The sequence below is a fragment of the Oreochromis aureus genome, linkage group 11 (genome assembly GCF_013358895.1).
Source record: "Oreochromis aureus strain Israel breed Guangdong linkage group 11, ZZ_aureus, whole genome shotgun sequence".
In the NCBI taxonomy this organism is placed as follows: domain Eukaryota; kingdom Metazoa; phylum Chordata; class Actinopteri; order Cichliformes; family Cichlidae; genus Oreochromis; species Oreochromis aureus.
In genome coordinates, this window is record NC_052952.1 from 14127060 (window position 1) to 14150442 (window position 23383).

The following is a 23383-nucleotide window of genomic DNA, read 5'->3' on the forward strand; positions in this document are numbered from 1 at the left end:
GTACTGACTTATAGAGCTCTTCATGGACAAGCTCCTGCCTACATCATTGAACTTCTACAGCCCTATGTCCCTAGCAGGTCTCTTAGGTCATGTAATCAGGGTCTACTTGACATTCATCATACAAGGCTGAGAACTAAGGGAGACAGAGCTTTTGCCACGTTTGCTCCCAGACTGTGGAACTCTCTCCCACTGAGCTTAAGATCTCTGGACTCAGTAGCTTCTTTTAAAAAACAACTAAAACACATTGTTTTAGAATTGCGTTTTGTTAACTGTTGTCTGTTTTGTTTTATACTTTGTTATCCTTGTGTGAAGCACTTTGTGATCTTTTATCTAGAAAGGTGCTCTATAAATGAAGTTTTAGTAAAGTTTACTTACTTACAAAAGGCAGCCAACATCCAAAGAAGAGCTTTGAATACACTTCAAGAAACCTGGAGAACTATTGTGGAAGAAAGCATGCCTAAATCTGTGTCCACTGTGAAAGCAATTTGCATCAACTTGGTGACCACAGAAGGTCAATTAAAGTACTGTATATCAAACACCAAAGATCATTTTACAATGTTGTGAGGGTTAAAAAAAGAAAAGAAAATGGATGTAAAGTCCCAATAGACAACCAGCACAAAGCAGAGCTGTGTATTTGTGCCAGAATATTTTTTTATACATTATAAAAAATATATTTTGGATAGCAACAGTTTTACATTTGTCATTTTTCCTTACCGGTTTGTATGTTTTTATCGTAAAAAATGTCCATTTCTAAAAGAAAAAAAAAAAGGAGAACAAGTTGGCACTCCAAAAGAACATGTTTCTTTTATGGATTTAATTAAGTGCTGGACGAATGAGCCAGTCAGGATATTTTGCAGCCCTAATGTGTTAAAACTCAAGTCACAGTTAAGGCAATGTGTCAGTCTAAGGTTCACTTTGGAGCGGTGCATTCAGAGATGTAGGAAAATGAAAATAGAGTGAGGTGTTCCAAGAGTCAGTGCTGCTGAGTCAATGTTGATTAGATTAGACAGAGAAAATAAAACTGAGCAGAGAGGACAATTATCAGAGCATCAGGCAGGAATACGAGAAGGCAGAACAGCCATCAGGATATTAGCCAGTCTGCAGCCTATCAGCGTATTAGAAAAAAGGCACTTAAGTAATCTCCTCAGCTGCTGTCCTTCTATTTTATAGCCACCATGAAGAAGCCCTTGTTAAAGAGGCATTCGCACAATCCAAATGTGATCCATAAATTACCCTGTGTACCCTGGTCTGTTCTTATGCCTTTCTGTCTAACTGTACTCAACATGCTGTCTGTGTTTGAGTAATTAGCAGCCCCTCTCTGTGTATTTGTCTGCAGGCCCCCGAAAGCCTTCTGGCGTCTCTGGAGACCCACCTCAACACTTTGGAGGGGAAGAAACCGTAAGCAGATCGAACAAAACACCTATTTAGTGTTTTGTTTTTTGTTTTTTTTAACCCTTAACAGCAATGTTTTTTTGCAGGGGTTTTGCTCATCTGTAGTAAAACTCACTAATACTTCTCCAACATGTCATTTCTTCTTATCTTTACACAACTCAGAGAGGATAAGTAAGTGATCTCTGTCCATGAGAGTAGGACTTGTAAATGTTATTTCACCACCATCATTGTTTTCCCTTATTCATCAGCGTTTTGCCTTATTCAGGTTATACATTATTTTTATATTATTACTCAGTGATTCAATAGACACAGCATCTGAATATCCTGCATCTTTCAGAGTCCCAAACCATTTGGAGCGATGACAGGCCTTGGCTTTTAGCACATGTCATCACTAACCTAACACCTTTGTATCATCCTACTGTAGAGTCAGCCCCAACTTTTACAAAGCTTCAGTCACATGTCAGTCATTACTTTCTATGTGTAATGTCAAAATAAAAAAGCTTTGTTCAAGTGGCGCTGGGGCCAAGAAGTCGTAACTCATCAGTGCAGCATGGATCCATTAATTGAAGATGCTTGCTTAATGGATTTGCTTTGAAATGCTTCCTGCCTGAAAACGACAAAGTGATATTTAAGCCGTCACTTTGCCTCCTGTCTCAGTAGCAGCCATTAGCTTTCACTGTGTACAGCGTTAAACTCGTTAACTCATGTGCTGTTGTTGTTCTTGCAGGTCGCCCACAAAGGTAAGCTATGCTTCATGATAATCACAATGTAGCGTTGATAACAGGACTCTGTATTTATGTGTGACATCTTTCAGAGTCAAAATACAGTTATTGAGAACTTGACTCAAGGGCTTCACCCTTACCACTTTTTACTTTAGATGGGTAGTGATTTATTGTGAATTCATGTGTTTAGAAAGCTGTTAAATCACATCAGTTTACATGAATATGTTGGTCATCGTCTAACGGGGGTTGTCCTCTGTGGCAGGATGCTACTGCTAACAATAGCATGCCGGCAGCAGCAGCAGCTGCTGCGCCAGCCAAGCCCGCGCCTCCCGCTGCTGTCGGTGGGCCTCCAGCCCGCCCCGTGCCGCCTGCCAAGCCCCCTCCACCCTCTGTCACTCCCACTGCACCAGTCCCCACCACTGCCAGCAAGTAAGAATTACTCATCAATATAACAGATTGTTGCAACTTATCTGCATCGATACCACATTATAAATGGATTCCTCTGTCAACACACCTTTCTTTCTTTTTTCCCCTGTGTTCAGTGCACTTGATGATGGGTTCCTCTTGGATCTAGATCCCATGTCCTCCTCATCAGCAGGGGGTACTGCAGCGGCTTCCTCCACAACTGGATGGGGAGGTGAGGTCATTTTGATATACCAAATGAAATGTTTGAAACTCCTGTCATTTTCTGATTTGAGTACAAGCTGATATTCCCACATTTTTAGACACTGATTGTTGATTTAGCAGCTTTGATTGACTGATTGATTAGCTAAAGTCTTAAAAAAGGGGGCCTTATAAATGAATGGCTACAAAGATATCATGCTAAATGTTGTTAGAGACATGTCTGACCCCAGAGTAGTCCCACAACCCATTCAATCATGCTGCATTTCATTTACCTCGGAAGTTGGATGTCAGAGCTGGGAGTGATGTCACTCCCAAGTTGGGTGCATTCAAGTCACAAAAGCAAGGAGAAGAAGGATTTGTTTTACTATTTAGGAGGTGGAGGCAGCCATACATAATTAGAAAGCAACACAATAATCGTTTTTCGTGCACTTTAAATTAGTGGTGCATCAAGTTCATAGATAGAGCTGGGTCAGTGCACTGTATATGGCTTATTTAACCAGTCACAAAGACACAGTGGCGGCACAGATTAGAATTTTTATTACCGTTTACGTGCACTGCGGCCATTTTGGATTAATTTCCCAAAGATCAAGTGTTTTGGGGAAATTATGTTTAACATAAAAAATTTTGATTTTGAAATTCGAGTTAATCTGCCAATCAGTAGTTATTAACTCAACTCAAAACCGGATTGCAAAAGTAGCTCAAGAATTTCAATTTTGAAGCCACACTGAAAATAATCAGCAATTTGTGCATTTGAGTTATACTGGTAACTTAGCTGTAGCATTTGTAGCTGAAGCTTGGAGAAAATAACATAGATTAATTATTTCGAGTTATGGATACTCGAGTTATGGATTTTTTTTTTTTTTTGTTAGTGGCAGAAACGGGCTTCCATACATATCAGATTGCTTGTCCAATACAGAACAATACAGACTCACATGGCACTGTTTGAAGGCTGGATTTTGAATTCTTAGGATAGTCAGTGTAGATCCTGATACAGTGTTCAAATCAACTGGATTCATCATTTTCAGGCAAAAAGTCAGCATCCCTACAAGCTAATGATCCAGTAGGTAAACAATCAGAACCCTGGTATTATAGAGTGTTATGAATTAAACTGTGAGATCAGCTTATTATTTCTAACATACTCAGCTTATTTACTTATATATCAGACAGATCAACATCAATCTTTTTCACTGTGAGAAAAACTTATGCACACAGAGGGAAAGAAAATTTAGATCAGATCTTATGAACAGGGATTTTTTTCAATATAGTTTATCATTTTGGACATCTAACAAGATAATATATTTTAGTTAGGAACTTACTCTTTCCAAGACAAAAAAGGGAAAAAAATGCACAAAAGACGGAATTTATTTAAATAGAAAATGGAAAGAAGGGAAGATTCAATTAAACTGTTTATCGGGTGTTAATGTCACGGAAACGGTTGTAACCGCCACTTTGCCCAGTGCGTCTTGGCTTCAGATATAACCCTTTGTTACTGCTGTGAAAAGTTTCGGTTAGCTCAACATGCCAAAAGTTGTAGCTTATGTTAGACCAGACCTCCTGAAGTGTAAACTACCGTATAACTCTTGTCCTACAGCCTTACGCCCAGCTCTTTAACATGCTATTATGTTTAGTTTAACAGACTCACACTGTCACATTATGGTCGCTCAGCTGTTACAGAGCCTTCAGTATTCGGAGGAGAGTTTTAGTGATATTTAATGACCTTAACTTAATGTACTTCAGTGAAAGAGCATATTTTACACACTTACATCAAGTTCTTCAATAAATCTGATGTTTTTTAATGTTTCAGTTACTAAACTACTCGCTGCCTGCTTTACTTAAATTATTTGCACCATTTTTAAATTACACAGTGTGGTGAGGTCACTGCTGAGTGATTTTTATTGCCAAAATAGAATGAATGAAAACCAAGAAGGAGAAAGAAGAAACTGAATGGAAAAACCTGCCTGTATGCTTCGGCTGGCAGCAGCATCATTTATTTATAGTTTGTAATAAATGTGCAGAAACAAACATAAAAAAAAACCTCTTTTACTCTTCTTAAACTTTTACTGAAAATCATTGGCTTTAGCAGGAAGAGAAATGGGACTCTCCTCTTTAACATTGTGAAACTTCTTGTGGTTTTAATCGCAATTATAACGATTTTTTTTCTACATTTCCTCTGATACCTTATCCGTGGCTGTGGTCCAGCCTTAGCCTTTTTAAAGCCTCAGTTATATTAATGACCCTTTCACTCAATTGGATTTGCTTTTGTCCCATCTCTGCTTTTCTGGCTTTTCCTGTAAAAGGTTGGAAGCTCTCAAATTAACCAAAAAAATCATTACTTGGAGCATCTGCATAATTTAAAAGTATATCTCTTTTTTAACTCAGTCATTCACTGTCTCTGACCTCTCTCTCTCTTTGTTTTTGTTTGTGCTGTCTCGAAGATCTCTTGGGTAAGTACTCTGTTGACAGCGTCGCCTGCAGGCATCCACTGTTCAACTTGTCTCTCAACCTGCAGTTCTGAATTTTCTTTTTTTTTAAACTTTTCACTCACTTTGACGCTGCCGTCTCGCTCCTTCTTCCCTATTTTCTCTCCTGCTGTTTCTTCCTCTCTTTTGGGGGTTGTGACTGGGTCGTGGCGTTCGGATTGCGGGGTTTATCTGCGTAGCGACTCCGGCCGCTACCGACGGAGCCTCTGAATCTCTCCTGGCAAAGAAAGAGCCTGCTGATGCCAATGCTGCGGCTGCTGCTGCCCCCGTGGCTGCCCCGCCCATAGCCCCTGCTCGTTCCACCACTGCTGCGGCTGCGCAGGCGCCCACCTCGCTGCCCATCTCTGCTCCTGCCTCCACCACCTCAGCCGCAGACATCGACCTTTTCGGAGGTCAGTGTAGGTGGAGGGTAGGATGCAGACGCGGCCTGCCTGCTTTTCTGCAATGAGCCCATTCATTGTTTAGTTACATAATGATAAATTTCTTTTGTAATGAATCTCGGATTTGCTTTTGGAAACACAGGAGTGTGATATCATAACCCGACAAAAAGCATACAGGCTTTTGTCTCATCAAGTTAACCACTGAGCTTAAATTTTCTACATACTCTTTTTGATGCGAAAAACAACATCAAATGCATATTCTAACAGTAAGCAGATGAGAAATGCATTACCAAAGCTTTTAGAGGATAGAAATGTTGTTTAGCAGCGTTCACAGCTCTTTTTGAAGAATGAAGAATCTTTTAACATATTTTTTTAATCTTTTCTCAAGTTGCAGCTTTATTTCCAAGCCTTATTTTATCTAATATAAAATACCAAAATTAAACATATATTTCTTCATTCTATAGCTAGAAAAGTTTGAGGGTTCTGGGGGGGTCAGAGCTGTTGATTTACAGATGTACTTCATTTTTGGAAAAAAAAATGCTTAGTGATGTGACTAAACATGTTTTTATGTCCTGCTTTGTGACTGCCATGCACATACTGTTGTGCTGGCTTAGTGTCCAGCTATCACGCATCATGTTTTTCACTCGGCAGGGGAAAAACCTTTACCATTTCAAATCCGCCCCCCAAAAATTAACCAGTACAGTACAGCATTATTTCATTCCCCTGCAGGAATGTGCAAAATCATGATGCATATTTTTGAGATTTGTCAATTTGTGCTTTTTGTTATCGCCCTGAATTATTTTCTTCCTATGAGTTACTAACAGTTTCTTAAATATGCCAAGACGATAACTAGCTGAGTGCTATTTAATGATAATTTGGTGTATTAGTTAATACTAACAAACATTCTGAGTACTACTAAAACAGCAAAGAGAAACTACCTCTGTCCATCCCTGACCTTGACATTTCCCCTCTTGTCACAGAGTGCAAGTAACTTGTGACAACATGCCTCATTTCACGAGCCTGCACTGGTGGTGCACTCACTGAATGCAGCATTATGCAGCCCCCTCAAAAAAAAAACCTCATCATGTGACTGATGATACAATGAGATCAATCATTGCAGTTACTGGGCTGCATATTTCTTGTATTCTCTGCTTTTTCCTGATGCTGACCTCTCATTTTTTCTTCCCTGTCCATTTCATCTGTTTATTCATCTTGTGTTCTATACATCCATGTGTGTGTTGGTGTGTTGGTCCGGGTGTTACGTTTTGTGTTCGCGTTCCGGCTGTTTTTCGTCTGCAATACCCTAGATGCGTTTGCACCTTCCCCAGGAGATGGTCCTGCTGCCGTGGCCGCGGGCCCTGCTGCTGATGCATTTGGTGGATCTGGTGGGTGACAAAACAGCTTTCTGTGCAAACGTGTGTGCATGGAGGTACGAGTGCGTGCGCGAATGTGAAGGCTGTTGCTTTTATTATAGTAATAAAGCTGCTTCTGCTTTCATAGAAGACAGTAGAACAAACCTGCCCTCAGGTTACACTGTCTCACCCCAAATCCTACTCCAATGCCCAAGTCATGGACCCTCTCCTCCTTCATCTCAATGACTCTTTTCCTCCTAATATTCATCCAGTGAATACTGCAGTAAAAAGTACAGTACAGCTATTATCGTCTCAGTATTCCAGAAATAAATGTCTTTTTTAACACCACTAACCATGACATAACTGGATTATGATGGTTATACTAATCATATTTTATTTTGGTTTTTAATAACTTGCATTCAGCTGTTCTCTTTGGCCTGCAGCAGCTTACATAGCAGAGAAACTGAAGCAACCTACATAATGTCCATGCAAAAATGTTACTTTACATGGTGCATAGTGTACTGTAACCACCTGCAATTACCTCTACTGTAATCATAGAGTATTTAATATTTATGTGTGATTAACCTTAAAAAAACACTTTATCCTGCATCCACACTTTATCTTCTGTGTAAAAGGGAAGTGCCAGCTTTTGACAACTTTGTGCATTGGTTAGCTTAGCTTTTCAACAATGAGAAGACTGGAGTGATTCTATAACTTTTTTCCAGTTTTGCCACAACATACCCCAGTACTGCTCAAAATACATTAATCGCCAAGCTTAGTTTCTAATGACTTTGTAAAATACTTAAATAAAACTAGAAATTCAATTCCTTACTTTGTCAATTGTGTTACGAACCTTGATGTTCACTAGAGGCTGAATCATATTGACTTCGGTTCGTGATATATATAGTTTATATAACACCATCGGTAGGCCAAAATACATTTGTGCTTTGTTAGCTTTTCAAAGCTTCAGTTGTTGTTTTAAGTTCATGATTAGCATGTTACCTTGCTAACTTTAAATCATTACTCACCAAACGTTAGCAAGTCACTAGTGTAAGTGTGAGCATGTTAGCATTTAGCTTATTTACCAGTGCACTGCCAAAGTTATTCACTTCAAGAATGAAGATCAAGGCCATTTACGTAGATTGATTAAGAAGTACTATATATAGTTAACTATTATGGTAAAGAAGGAGAAGAAAACTTAATACTTAATATTTATACTAACTTGTATACTTGACTAGACCCACAATTACTTAATGCTAACTAGGCTAATTTTCTAGGTTCTTTGCTCCAGGAATGTACTGATAGGTGTCCTGCTCCTATTAATAAACCATAAATAACCAACAAACAAAAACTAATGCTAACTCGCAAATGGTTGACTGTGTAGCAGTTCTTCAGTAATAAGTAATATTTAATTATTCTTTTTTTTGTTAGCCTGGTGGGTAAAAGTAAAATGGTCAGAATTTTGTGTCATGGACAGAGAAAGACTTCTCACTGTAGGACAGAAAAAACAGTTTAAATTGCTTTTTATTAGCTGCAAGGTATTTATAGCATGTTCTTTCATTCTTATATACTGCTAGCAGTGTTCAGAGCTGGCTGTTTCCTGGACACATGGATGGTTTGGATTAGGCTTGCATGTTTGAGACAAATTGGGAATTATACCACTACTAACTATAGTCCATAATTACTGTTTTTTCTTTCTGTTGTATTTTCTGCTGAAGTTTGTGGATGCAGCACCGAAGTTAATGAGTTACCGTGTATTGGTTTACTTTCTTTGACCCTAACTTGACATTTCTGAGGTATTTAGCCTCACAAAAATGCTTTTTGCAGTTTTTGTCATTTTAACAAATCCTTAATCCCTCCCTTCCTCATCCCCTCTCCACTGACCCATTCCCTTCTTTTCTAATCATTACCCCCTCCCTAACCCCTGAACGCCACCAACCTGCTGCTCTTTGTGAAGACCCCTTCGCTACGACGGAGGGGAGTGCGGACATTGCTCCAGAACTGGACCTGTTTGCTATGAAGCCCGCCGACACGGGGGCGGATGCTGCTGCCATTACTCCTCCCACCTCTAGTGATGCGCCGACTATCATCACTCCCATCGCTGCCCCCACCCCTTCTTCCACTAATACCACCACCACAACTACTACTGCCACAACCACCACCGACACCACCACAGAGTCTGCAGCTGCCCCGACTCTAGATCTCTTTGGTGGTAAAGTCTTCTCGCTCTCATTATGCCTCTCACTGCATTGCCCTGCATTATGACAATGGTGATAATGATGGCATTAATAATTATGATGATTGTGTTGCTCTTGGTACTACTGATGATGATGATGATGATGATGGTGAAAATTACAATAACTTGCCCAGTCCCTACATTCTGATTTGTTTTTATATTTTTCCATGATACCTTTCCTTTAGATTGTTTATAGCAAATCAAGCATTTTGACCTCTTCTGTTAAAAAAAAATAACATGAATATAGTGAATTAGAAAAAATCTCCAAAGCCAGTATTAAAAATTTAATATTATTTACTGACCGGGGACCAAAACTTGTACTTATTTGATCTCTGTGGATAAAAGTACATTGTTTTGTGTTTATTAACAGAGGTGGATCAAATTGTGTTGATTTTTTTACTATTACTAACAGTCTCCCAAACTTGGAGGGAAGAAAAGTGTTTTCTTCTCCTGCTTGTGACCAGAGTTTTTAGATACTGGTGGATGGGAATGCTGTATTGAAGCTTATGCATTTGAGTTAAAAGGGAATATCGCTAAATGGCAGAATTAAAGAACAGAATTTGTCTATGTTTGTTTTTCAGTGTGTGGAAAGGTCTAATACTCCAAAGGCCTTAAGAAGCCCAAATAAGAATTGTTTTTGCTGTATATCTTAGCCAAGCTAGCGATAGTACACTGATTCTGATATTCATTATGAATATTTTAAAAGTACCAGAAGGTTGAGATTTCTAAGTTTTGTTGAACCTTTGTTTTTTTTTTTTAATGACCAGTGGATTGCTTGTCATGAAACTTAGTGCACACATTTTTTTAATTAATTATAATAACTCATCTAGTCTCAGCATGAAGGTTAATTAGTTTTAATTAATCTATGACAACTTAGGCCTGCCAGGGCACAAGGGACATGGGCCCACCCTCCTGTTGGCCCACCACCTGCAGGAGACGCTGTAGGGGTCGAGTAGCGACCTGGGGCAGAGACCCTGGTGGACCGATCCTCATCTACCAACACTAACGACTGGGACATGTAATGTCATCTCTCTGGTGGTAAAGAAGGCTGAGCTAGTGCGAGAGGTTGAGAGGTACCAACTAGATATAATCGGGCTCACCTCAACACATGGTTTGGGCTCCAGAACCAGTCTCCCTAAAAGTGGCTGGACGGTCTCAGTCTGGAGTTGTCCTTGGTGAGAGACGGCAGGCTGGGTGGGTATCTTAGTATCCCATCTGGTTGCTGCCTGTGCATTGGAGTTTTTCCCAGTGGATGAGAGGGTTTGTTCCCTGTGCCTTCGGGTCAGTTAACGGGTCCTGACTGTTGTCTGTGCCTACGCACTGAACGACAGTTCAGAGTACCCAACATTCCTGTAGGAGCTTGACTGGGAGGAACGGCCTGCCAGATCTGAACCCAAGCAGTGTTCTCTTACTGGACTTCTCTGCAAACCACAGTCTGTCCATAGCAAACACCATGTTTGAACATAAGGGTGGCACCAGGACACAGTAGGCAGCAGGTCGATGATCAGTTATTTAATCATATCTTCAGATCGGCAGCCATATGTTCTGGACACCTGGGTGAAGAGAGGCACTGAGCTGTCAACTGATTACCACCTGGCGGGGAGTTGGATCAGGTGGTGAGGGAAGATGCTGGACAGACCTGGGGTGCCTAAACATATAGTGAGGGTGCACCTGGCACAGGCCTCCATCCGCGAGATCTTCAACTCCCTTGACAGCATTGCTTAGACAGCATTTCGAGTTAGACTGGGGACATTGAGTCAGAATGGACCATTTTCAACGCCTCCATTGCTGAAGCAGGTGCACCGATGTGGCCGCAAGGTGGTTGGTGCCTGTCGTGGTGGTAACCCCCAAACTAGATGGTTGACACTGGAGGTCAAGGGAACCATCAAGCTGAAGAAGGAGTCCTATTGTGCTTGGTTAGCCTGTGGGACTTCTGGTTCAAGGTTCAAGGTTCTTTATTTGTCACATGCATAGTTATACAAGTATAACACACAGTGAAATGTAACCGAACCAGAGCAAAAAATAAGTAAAAAACGAGAAAGGTGGATAGTCGGAGCGGTCAGGAAGGCGTCTGGACGTGGCCGCGTCATCTTTTCTGAGGCAGACAGGCCAAGCAGAACTTGGCTAAAGCAAAAACTTGGGTGTGTGTAAAGAAGCCATTGAAAAAGAATTTTGGACTAATCATACTCCCTCCAAAATCAACTTGGTAGTTTGTTGTTTATATATATTTTTGTTTAGCATCAGAAGGGATCAAAAGCATTTTTTTTATCTAACAAATGTAGCAAATGTACAAAGGTAAATGACAGTCCTCTCTTGAGTTTTTGTTTGTTGTTAAATATTAGCATATTAACATGCTAACATAAAATTAACTGAAGAAGCGAGATATCAGAATATTGTCATGCCGACATTTCTGTTTAGCTCAGAATGCCACACAGCTACAAACAGGATTTTCTAAAGGAAAGTATGTTTATATATTTTTTATTGGAGGCCAAAGGAACTGCCAGGTGTTGAAAACCTCTCCTGTTAGTCTTCTTATCTCTCAGCTCTTGAATTTTGAACATGGCAGATTGTAGTGATTATTATATAGAAAATATGAAAGTTTGTCTTCATGCTTAACTTTGGCAATATTTCCCTTTTAACTCTCATTCTGCATTGCACTAAATAGATACACAGCAACTTACCCATTTAATAATCAAAAGATCTGCTTTCTCTGCTTTCCCTTCATCTCTCTTCTGAATCCATTTTGTATGCACTGGACTTTGGACTCTGAATGTACATATGATTGTGTGTCCTTGTTCGTAGATATGTTTGATTCTATGCCTGAGCAAAGCCCTACCACTGAATCCAAAGCTGCTACCACTCCTAGCGTAGACCTTTTTGGTGCAGGTACAGGAGTTGATATCCATTTCTCTGTGTATGGAACCTCTTCATCTCCTCTGGTTTCTATATGTCCACTCCTCTGTCAGCTGTTCTTTTTCTTCACATCTTGGTTTGTTCCCCCATAGTGGTATGTGACAACTGTGCATGCATCCCACTCGTCAAGTACCGGATAATCGTTGTGGCTGCTTTCTTTCTATGCTTTATCTTTCTACCTGCCACGCTAATGCTTTTTTTTTTTTTTTTTTTTTTGCTCCCCAAACTCCATGGTTTTCTTCTTTCTCGTATTCTGCCTCTTGCTTGCGTTGGTAAATTAGACCTTCCTGCTGTTTCACGCGGGCCCTCTCCTTTGCCCGAGCCTGCTCCGGCTGGAGACATTGTGACGGGTGAGTCAAGCTGCTTTACCTTTACTGCATCACTGTTTCCCTTCCTTTTTTATGAGGGGTGCAGCCAGACAAGTTTTTGCATGGTACTCGGGTCTGCGACCTCTACTTCCAAAGGATGCACGCTTCAAGGATGTGGATACACAGTTAAGATGCAGGGATGCTTGCTTCCTCCTTCTGCTTCTTCTTCTCTGCATGTCTGCTTTAGTCTTTTTAGAACAGGCAGAAAAAAAACCCTACATGAGCAGAGGAGTGTGTCACTGGAACTGAAGCAGTCATTAATAAATACTGATTTAATTAAAATTTTTTTTCTGTTCTGTCCAGATTCGTTTTCATCTCCAGCTCCTACCCCTGCCGCTGCCGCTCCCCGGCTCCTGCTTCTGTTCCTGCCGCAGGGACCTCATCTCCACCTAAAGCAGAGCCAGAGCCTGTCATTGACCTGTTGGGTACTGTACATACAACACTAACTGACAGATACATAAGATTTGCGAGAGATTTGTTAGAGTTGTAGAGCTTGTTAGAGTTAATAAAGTGTAAACCCACTTTATTAATGTCTCAAATACACTCACACATTCCTCCCTGAGATCGTCAGTAAGCATCAGTGCCCTGATACATAAAGCATATGTAGGCTCACTCAATAGATGTTATTTAAGTACTGACTTGACATCCCACACACTGGTACAATAAAATGTGCCATATAAAATTGATGTTGATGTACTTTGTGCCTCATATTATTTTAATTTTCCAGGCCTCAAGGGCCGGTGTCCTGCAGGTTTTAGATGTGTCCTTGAACCAACACAGATGTTTTCATTGTATTTTCTCTGTTTAAACAATTCTTGGATGGATTGCCTTAAAATCTGTTTTAATTTGACCTTTTTTGTTCACACTTTTTCTTTTATGAAGATAATTTTGTGTCCTACCCACCCCTTCATCGTGTCTCATTTTGTGTACCAGGGCTGACCTCTCACCCCTTTCTGCCCTCCATGCTGCCTTGTGGATAACTGGATGCTCTCGTAGACTCTTTCGGGGGCCCTGTGGAGGAAACGCAGAGTTCTGCTCCTGGAGGGCTTGAAGACGACCTGCTGGGAGGTGAGACTCTTCTAGTTGTCACTCTTTGGAGTTCCATCACAGTGTTTCATGCAAATCAAAAGACCGAATGGACAGAAAATGTTAAATAAGTTCTGCTGAAAAGTCTTTTAAAAACTTTTCATTTTGGCAAATGGTTGATTGGAGAGTCTTACACTGATTAAGATGTCGTCAATAAAGTAATGACTTGGCAGCTCTAGTTGAATTAATTGCACAGCTGTTCCAGAGTGACTTAGGACTCATTTGGAATATGTCTTTCCCCCACGACCTCCCACTGACGTCATGACTATGTCTTGCCCATCTCATTTAGATCTTTATTGAATAGTTGATGAACCTACTGGGAGGTGCAGTTGTGCATTAGCTACATTGAAACTACAAAACCTTTAGAAGTGTCACGGGCACAGGAAGGACTAACGCAGACTGAAATCACAAGAATAGGTTGTTTATTTTCCACAAACACCGAGTGCAATATCTACAAGTGCAGAGAAACGGGTCCAGGGTGTTCCAAGAGTCACGAGGGCAGTTTAGGGAAAACACAAGCAGAGATTCACACAGATACTCCTCCTCCTGGGGATTCTTCGCCCAGCTCGCACCACACTGACTCACCCAACTCACAACCAAGCAGTGGCAGAAGGTCCTCAGGCTAGCAGGTTGAATCTGACACGGAGACAGGAAAATGACGTTAAAATAGTTCACAGAAGTTTACTCGAAGAAGCTAGATAATCGAAGGAACACTAACAAGGGTTACACAATAATCCAGCGATGAGGCACTTCTGAGCTTGAGTGAGCGCTGATCACAGGTGATTGCTTGCAGGTGTGGGAGCCAGGGGCGGGAGTCCACAGTAAACCGGTGGTGCGCAGAGTGCAAGAGGGAAGCGAGAAGGGACAACAAAGACAAAAACACTTGTAGCCAGACTGGGCTAGCCGGGTAGGCACAGGGGCCATGACAAGAAGTAGATGATCATACCCAGACACTTGGCACGCATTTATTTGGCTCTCTGTATGTTACTGTAAAAAGAAAACTGTGCAGATCTGGCCCAGTAAATATTTCAGTGCATTATAGAAATAGTCAATTTAAGTGGAAGTCCTGCTTTCAGAACCGTCATAATAAGACTGATGCACAGTGTATTAGCAGTATACACTGTTATAACTCATCAACCCCAACCCTTCAACATTACACAGTTTTTTCTCTTCTTTCAGCTGTTAAATACTGCTGAATGTCTTTGTAACTGAAACATCTAAAAATAAATTTGTCAGGTAACTGTTAAATCATTATCAGCATCAGTTCAATCTTCTCAAGACACTTTTCATCGGAAGGTAAAGATCTACCATAATAGTGAGAGATATATCCCTATGACCAAGCACTTGGCTATAGCAGGGAGGAAAGCTTCCTTTTTTAACAGGAAGAGCCTTCCACCAGAACCAGGCTCAGGGAGGGGAAATCATCTCCTGCGACCAGATGTTGGGATTAGTGTAAAAAGGAGACAGTTCATGGAAGTCCACCAGCAGCCTGAGGCCAGCAGCAAAACTAAGGGATGGTTCAGGGTTTCCTGATTCAGCGTCAACTCCAAGTTTCATGAAACAGGAAAATTGGAAGTCTGGTCTTTAAAGTAGATTGGCATCTGCTTTCTAAACCATAAACTAATAGCTTGTTCCACAGGAGAGGAATCTGATAGTTGAAGGCTTTGTCTCCCATTGTACATTTGGAAACTGTGAATGACAAGTCAGCCTTCAGTCTGACAGCAAAGTGCTCTGTTGGGACAATATGATACTATGAATTCTAAAGATATGTTGGAGCATGAATATTTGATCTGTTTTCCTTTCGGAGGGATGATCTATTCCTGTTTATTTAATTGTGCTGATGCAGTACTCAGTATGATTCTACAGTCCTGTTGGTTATATCCTTCAGGACTAATGTCCCCCACCCTCACCCCTGCTGCCGCCCCATCTCTGGCTCCAGCCCTGGCTCCAGCTCTGGTTCAGAATGACCTCCTGGAGACGGGTTTTGATGCCTTGGGCCCGCTTCCTTCGCTAGCTCCACCAGTACCTGCTGTAGTGGCAGCAGTACCAATAGTGCCAGCTCCAGCAGCAGCAGCAGAACCTCCATCCACCACATCAGCACCCTCTGGTGGCTTTGATGCTTCAAGTAAGTGGATGTCATGTTGCTTCATTTTAGTGATTGATGTCATTGTCATGTGAGTTGAGAGAATTTTATGAAATATTTTGTTGATATTTGCACAGGTCTTGCTTGATGTGCATTAATCTCGTTTGCTTTATTAAAGCTGAGCGCTCTTAACAGTTGACCTAGTTATTGTTACCTGCTGACAGCTTGATTTCTGCATGAATGAGACACTGACGTGCTGCGGTCACAGTCTGACGTAAAACTCTTGTTCCTGCTGACTGCTTTATTCCTCAGCACTGCTGCTTCTTTTGCACTGGTCTTTCTCTCTAAGTCTCCTCTGTTTTACTTCTTTAACTTTCACAAATGCTGTGCTTTCTTCACCTCCCCAATCACCCCTCCACTCTTCCTTCTTTCTATTTTCTTGCTTTCTTTCTGTGTTTCTCCTCTGCTTTACACATCTTGTTCCCTCATCACCCTCCTTCCACTCTGCTGGGTCATTGCTTGCTTCCTCTAATCTGTAACTGGTGAGTTCAACCCTGCGGTGGATAACAGCATGCCCTTTGGACAACTCTCCCTTACTGTTTTCTTTACCAAAGCTGTTCCCAAGTTGCATGTTGTCTCTTGCATGAGACACGACTTGTTGCTTACCCTTAATGCATCTACGTTTCCCTTCAGTCTTTTGGATTTTAGCCTCTTGGAGTAACCACATGCCATCAAGGCTTCAGCGACATCTTTCAAACCTTCATTTTTTTTAAAGCATCGCTCTGATTAAACCTTATAGATTTGGCATCGTATGATTAAACCTACTGCAAGCATTAGTCTACTGGTCTACTGCCTGCAGTTACAGTTCATTCAGAACCACTACAGACTAAAGAAGTTTAATGGTTCCATCTGTAAGATTTTTATATTTTGCAGTATGGCTCTGTGTTAGGGCTTCCATAACACATAACACAGGCTTAATCCATTAAAAATACACTGGAGCAGATGGTGGTTTGTCGAAGGATGTTATGTATGTGGCTAGAGAGTCCGCCATTTTTTTTTTATAGATGAGAACTCTGTTGTATTGATTTGTTTGCAGAGGCAAATTTAATTTCTTTCTTAACCTTCACACTTGAGATATGAAAGATAGTACATGTGGGGGGTTTTTTCCATCAGGGAAGGGGTCTCCTGGGGGACTTCCGGTAATGGCGTTTACTGAGTAGATGTGATTTAGGTCCGCTTTGCTACACGGTTCAGTATTTACCTTGCAAACCTACCTCTATGAGATTTTGAATCCCAGTTTTGGATGTCTCTTGCCATTGTTGACTACCCATGATTCAAAGAATGTCAAAGGGTAAAGAAGAGAAGGGGTCTCCTTTACCAAAGAAGTGAAAACTCGAGAGGCAAGCCTCTAAAACATGCAAAAACAGCAGATTAGAAATGTGACTTTCCATCTCTGGACAGCTGAGAACAAGCCAGCCAAACAGCAACTGCAGATGGTTAAGCTAACATTGTACCAGCTAATGTTAGGTCAGAGTATGAACTGTTTATCTCTCTGATAAACAGTTGGATGACCCTGTCACATTGCATGAGAGTTTATTTACTAAATGTCTGAGTCCAGCAATGTTAGATACACTTCAAAGAAAGTTTCACTAACACTGGCTAATGGCTGCTAACAGCTGCTAACACTGGCTAACAGCAGCTAACAAAGGCTAACACCAGTGCTTAAAAACAGGAAAGTTCAGGATATCCTCAGCAACTCACCTCAGTATTGTTGACATCAGATAGAAGTGAGCTTCTCTGTCTCATCGACTTGTACTTTCACAAAATTTCAGAGCATGGTCTATATGAGATATTACAAAGAATTTGTAGCTGAACAACCAGCTGAAGAGGACTGGCATTTCTTGAGCAAATGTTATGCCCAATTTTTGCCAAAGCTGTTACTGCTGCTTGCCTGCTTATACACTGTGAAGCTGTTAATAAAATTAAAATTGATCGTTTGTACATGCATATATACCACAACAAACAGCCAACTTGTAACAATACAGTGCTTCTGTAATTGTTAGTTGGAATTAAACCAGCTGGCCTTGATGACACCTGGTTTAGAACATGTCCTCCAGATGTTGCTGGTTTTTAAGTTCTGAGATGGGACAATCTTAACTGGCTGAGCAGCTGACTAAGTGACTTCAATTGGTGCAGTTTTGCCCTTTTCAGTGGTCAAATGTATTACCAGACATTGTGCATGTGATACACAACTGAATACTTATGCTGTCACAGCCAGATTGTCCCACTCATCATACTGTCTGCTCTTTGCCTGTGTTCATTAACATAGGGATTGACAGGTTTGTAATCTGTCTTGTTTTATCCAACCTTCCCACCATCAAGTGTTTGATGGATTAGGTGACTTGCTGATGCCTAGTGTAACGCCCCAGAGCACTGGGGGCAGCACTACTGGAAGCACTGCAGGAAGCATGGGAACTCCTGTTGCAGTGGGGGGTATTACAGCCGCTCCATCCGCCACCCCTCCTGCTACCAAAACCATTGTAGGAGATCTGGACACATCGCTGGCCAACCTGGTTGGAGGTAAACTGTAGCTTTTCCTGTATGGAATTCTATTATTTGTCTTCTTACATAGAAAGGTAACTCATTCTTCCTTGTTTTTCCTGTTCAGACCTTGGAGTAAAGAAAAAGTAAGTGTGTGAATTCTATAAAAATGAGTTAATCATTAGATTTGCAAATCCTTTCTTTATGATCACTCATTATATGAAGCTCATTTGGCCCAAACAGACAGAGATTGAAGTGACATTAATTGCTTATATCTTGACTTGTATTCTGCGTTTCACCTCCTTTAGGGACTCACAGAGTGAGAAGAAGCTGACAGGAGGCGCAAACTGGATGCCACAGGTAGCCCCCACAAGCTGGGCTACACCGGGAGCCCCCATGGTAAGAACAGCATTCACTCCATCAGGATCAGAATACGCTTTATACGAAAAGCAGCCTTTCTGAAAACTAATGCATTTGTACTGTTTTGTGACCTGTTCACCTGTTTGTTCTCTTTAGACTGGTGCCACCCCTGGAGCTCCTGGGGTGCCAGGAGCAGCTCCCCCTGGTGCAGCCATGGTGCCACCAATGAGTGCACAGCCTGGCTTTGGCATGGTAAGCTTCATTTAATTTATAACTAATCTTTTCTGAGGATTGTAGAGAGCTTCTAAACTAAGAAATGTTTTTTTTTTCTTTATGCTTAACTTTATGTTTAACTGACTGAATGCATATTTTTGGAAACAGACATCCAAAAACTACACCATTTTGAGCTGCTTTTCTATCTTATTGCATTTTTGGAGAATTGGGGAATTGTATCGCTCCAAGACTGATGTCCTTCCCTTGTCTTACCAGCCTCCTGCAGCAGGGCCTGGAGCTCCTATGATGCAGCCCATGATGGGGCAGCCTATGATGGGACAGCCCATGATGAGACCTTCCTTCACTGGGGTGGCCGGAGTTGCACCCGGAGCTGCTGCACCAGGAGCACCGGTAACACATCACAGTCTTTCCCTCAAAATTAGGCTGTATTTTTGCATGCTTGTTTAAATGTGAAACTCAGGATAGCTAAATGAAATAAAGAGCCGCTATAACAGCAACTTGACCAGTCTGCCCATATGGAAACATTAGGTGAGAAGGGCTAAAGGTAGCTGGTTAGCAGGGGCTAAACTTTTAAAAACACATCGATTGGGTTGTCTGACAGTAAATTAATTGTGCCGTGATCTGTGCATATATATGTATATTTATACTGGCTTTTACATATCAATGAATAGTTCTGGTTTTCATATAGATCTATAGAGATATTCCTTACAAACATTGTTTATATTATTAAGAATCATAATAAGAAAACCTTTTTTTGTCCATTACAAAGCTGTGGGACTTTGTCCCAGCAAACAGCAAAACTAGAGCATAAAGTACAGTATATAAGCTCCAGCAAACTGCTCTGTGATTGTGCTACAAAATGCACATAAAAACAATGTAAAACAACATAAATAAGCTACATGTTGGGAGTCACTCTAAAAAATGTTACTTAATTTTGAATTTAATTAGTTATATCTTCTTATCTAAAATATCTGTGGTCAATTTAAGAAGATCTGTGTGTCCTGTTTCTCCAGCTTTCTCCAGGACCTGCAAGCCAGAGCCCCAAGAAGCCCAAGGACCCATTGGCAGAACTTGACCTCAAGGACTTCTTATAACACCCCAGGTGGGAGCTCATGAAAGAATTCTTGTTGTACGTTTGTTGAAACCATGTGACTTTGCAGTTCCACTGCAAATCTGAGTTCAGAGCTTAAGAAAGTCATCAACAAACAATAAAGCCATATACAGCATCTTCAGGTTTTTTTCTGCTTTTAGCTGAAGTTAAATACATTTTTAATTTCTGTGCTTTTATATCCACAAAATAAAATGACTAAGAATGAGCTTCAGATTAAATAAAACCCAGGTGGAATTTGAGCGTCTTCAGCTAGGATTAAGACTAGTGCGATTAAGGTTGTAATCCTGTTTAAAGGTTCATATGATGCAGAATTCAGAGCTTAATCAATGATATCAAGCTGCACAGTCCACAAAGCAACAAAACCGCATCAAACTATTACATTTCCAAAGCTATGCTTCACAGTTGATACGAGGCTACCCTGGAGAAATTTTTCCTAATTTAATTTTAATTTTATAGATTAAACGTCTAATAAACTGTGTGCAACTGATCAGTTTTCTTAATTTAAATGATGAAAAGCACTTCTAAAGTTTGATTTTACATTATACTTGGTTGAATATGTCATCACTAGGTGCGGGTTTCAAAGCTGACCGTGTTGTTTAATGGTTTAGCTACTTTATAGATTGAAAACATTGAAAACACACATATACACACAGGTAGTAAACTTGATTTAATGTTTGGTAGTTTTCAATCTGCATCTTTAATTTCAGGTGTTTGGTCTTCAAAAGGATACTAATGAACTTTTGGAATATAAGCAACATGAAAATCAGCTGGCTTCAAATCATCGCTTTGCAAAACAAAAATCACAGTCAGCTTCCAGTACAAACCTTTTCATTTGCCTCCAGAACAAAATGACTTTTATATTAAAAATGCTCTCTGTTTCCTGTCTTCCAGCTGCTTCCCTCTTTGGATCAGAGCCCCCTCACCTTTTTACCTGGTGTCTGTCAACATCTCAGGATGCCAGCGATGTTCAGCTATTCAACCTTAATAAGAGCCTCTTTTCTCCACCCTACTCCAGCCCAGCCCTTCTCCTGTGTGATGTCGTAGCACAAACTGTGAAAGTGAACCATAGCGGATTACATATAAATATATGAGAAAAAAATAAAAGCGTGTGCTTATGTCGATGTACCAAACTTTTGTCTAAACAAAATCACTTAAAAAAAAAAATTAAGCGCGAGAAAGCGAAGGCGTACGTGTTCGGATTCATTTCTAGTACTAAGTCGAATGATGGATGTGCTTTGGTGTCCTGAGCTCCTCCCCTTATTTGTCTCCGCCCCTTTCTTTGTCCGTACCTCCCTGTAAAGGGGGAGGGGCTCTCTTTTTGTCCCGCTCTGATTGGATTAGAGTGGGAAAAACAAACAAAGCCCCGGGAGATTTTTCTGAGAAACATGCTGTGTGTTGTTTACAGAAAGGTCCTCTTTGATGTACATAGATTTCTCCGGGCCAGGATTACGTCTCTATTCTGTACGTGTGTTGAAGAGAAATATAAATGTGAGTCAGACATGAAGTTGTAAGAAGTGGTGTGAGTATCCTTCTATTTACCATCATCTTTCAACACTATTTGGAAGCAAATATGACTACCGCTACATGATTAATATACTGTGTATTTAGAAACCTCTTCTATGGGCTTCTGAGTCATACAAGACCAGCAAGTGATCCTTTCGTTTGTTTTTCTTGTTTTTAACTGGTGGCTTATTTTTCTACGTTTCTTCTTTTGTCTTTTTGTTTTATGTTATTCATTTGTATATGTTCTGTTTGTTTTAGAATAATCCTCCATACCGCTACTGCTATTTGCTGGTATTGCTATTACAGGACATATCTTAAAATGTACTTATTCAGCACGGAGGTAAATTCAGACTATTCCTGTTTAACTGTCTACGTAAGTCTGGTTTTGACACTTCTCACACGGGGAATGTCTGGTGCCTGTTCTTTCTTTCAGACTTTTTCAATAGCAATGCCATACCAAACCCTGTGTTCAGCCAGCTCAAATTAATCAATTTTACATCCAGTTGATTTAAGGATTGAAATTTATATTGAGTCATTTCTAATAACAACAGTTAATCAACATGGTAAACTAGCAACAACTAGAAAATCCCATCACTGACTTGGGTGTGGATTAAAGGTACATTATGGAGTTTACATACAATATTCTGCTTGCATTCAGTATTTCACACCAAAGAAAGCTGTTTAAGTATCCCCTATCTGTTGATTATGGTTATGATTATGAAGCATTTATTTCATGTAAAGAAAAACCTTTGAAATGTACAGTGTTTACACCTCCTCATCAAAACCTTACTCCTGTTAGCAGTGGAAAACTCCACATGGTACCTTTAACTTCAGTGTTATCTAGTAGTATGCACCCACTGAGCAAACGTGGCCAAGTTATAATGTGAAGAAAAAAATCAGATCCTGCTGCTGTCTGAACACTGCGTTTGAGTTCTTCATCTAATCAGTACTGACGATCGGACAATTTTTAGTGGAACTGTATGTAATTCTGTATGTGGCCACATGAGGAACAGTGTGTAGAGAAACCCACAGGAGGTCACTGTCGGACCTTCTCAACGTGTTACCCAAAGCACTTCTGTTCCTGCTTACTTACATTGGAATCTGTATGTTTTCAGTGTTGACATATGCATATGTTTGGACATTGTTTAACACCGGTCCCCCTCTCCTGTGCTGTAAACTACAGACAGTTATCAAGCTTACTCTGTGTGTTGTCCTCTTAGTGGATTGGTTGTGTGAATCAGATGTGATTCAGAGAAAATAATGGGAGATTATTAACATTTTTCATGACTAAATTATGAAAATTGTATTTTTGTTTAGTTGTAAATTTATTTTATTTACAATGGCCCTCCCCATGTGCATGTAAGCCCTTTGAGATGCAATAAATTCAATGATGGATTGAACTGTCTGGCTTTCCTTCAGTATCCCAAATGACTGCTTTCATTTCAGTTTCACCACATGAAAACGCTACATTATAGTCTTTTTTTATAACTGCCTTTTGCTGTGGCTCTGTCCTCCAAAAGAGGTTTAAAAGAGTAGAGTTGAAAAACACTTGTATGTCAAAATTTGAAATGATCACAAAATAATCAACAAACAGAAATCCTAGGCCGGTGTCTCTTCCCAGTTATTCCAATCTAGATGTGGGGTTGTACAGTCTGGGTGCAGAACGAAGCATGTGCAGTCTGTACTGACTATTCTGATTTCATTCTGAGCATGAATGCTTCAGTGTTAGTGTTTTGTCTGCTGGCATTTTTGTCTTATTGCAGCCAGAGGTGACCAGATTTGTATGAAACAATGGAGTGATGTTGTTGTTTTTGTTGTTTTTGTTATTTGCTCAATTGTTTTGTCTTTTTTAATTTAACTTCATTTCTCTAAGCCATATGTTGATAAAAAAAATTTCCTTTACTCTTCAGAAACTAAACTCCACAGTGTCCAAATTTAATTGAATACTTTTCTGAGAACGTTTTAAACAAGAAAACAGATCCAATGTGAAATGTGTCA

At 40.5% G+C, this 23383-nt stretch overlaps 2 protein-coding genes across 11 annotated transcripts in view; both read left to right on the forward strand.

Annotated features, from left to right (window-relative positions):
• snap91a (synaptosome associated protein 91a) overlaps nucleotides 1-15573 on the forward strand; it is a 57503-nt gene extending 41930 nt beyond the window's left edge. Inside the window, exons 9-21 of one of the 10 annotated variants that reach the window (XM_031740250.2) lie at nucleotides 1337-1398; nucleotides 2120-2132; nucleotides 2377-2543; nucleotides 2657-2751; nucleotides 5174-5182; nucleotides 5398-5610; nucleotides 6906-6983; nucleotides 8908-9162; nucleotides 11989-12072; nucleotides 12381-12449; nucleotides 12771-12892; nucleotides 13464-13535; nucleotides 15442-15573. In XM_031740250.2, coding sequence (XP_031596110.2) covers nucleotides 1337-1398; nucleotides 2120-2132; nucleotides 2377-2543; nucleotides 2657-2751; nucleotides 5174-5182; nucleotides 5398-5610; nucleotides 6906-6983; nucleotides 8908-9162; nucleotides 11989-12072; nucleotides 12381-12449; nucleotides 12771-12892; nucleotides 13464-13535; nucleotides 15442-15447 — 1245 coding nt within the window. In that variant the 3' untranslated portion in view covers nucleotides 15448-15573. Of the gene's footprint in view, nucleotides 1-1336; nucleotides 1399-2119; nucleotides 2133-2376; nucleotides 2544-2656; nucleotides 2752-5173; nucleotides 5183-5397; nucleotides 5611-6905; nucleotides 6984-8907; nucleotides 9163-11988; nucleotides 12073-12380; nucleotides 12893-13400; nucleotides 13536-15441 lie in introns of those variants that run through there. The other 9 variants (XM_039620101.1, XM_031740251.2, XM_031740252.2 and 6 more) reach the window with 9 other exon arrangements.
• A 492-nt stretch (nucleotides 15574-16065) lies between these two features.
• On the forward strand, nucleotides 16066-22785 carry LOC120442821 (clathrin coat assembly protein AP180-like). Its single transcript, XM_039620108.1, has 8 exons — nucleotides 16066-16178; nucleotides 18019-18216; nucleotides 18305-18323; nucleotides 18486-18576; nucleotides 18694-18789; nucleotides 19027-19161; nucleotides 19785-19873; nucleotides 20774-22785. Exons 2-7 carry the CDS (start codon nucleotides 18045-18047, stop codon nucleotides 19863-19865), a joined length of 594 nt encoding a protein of 197 aa, XP_039476042.1. The 5' UTR covers nucleotides 16066-16178; nucleotides 18019-18044; the 3' UTR covers nucleotides 19866-19873; nucleotides 20774-22785.
• The last annotated feature ends 598 nt before the right edge of the window (nucleotides 22786-23383 follow it).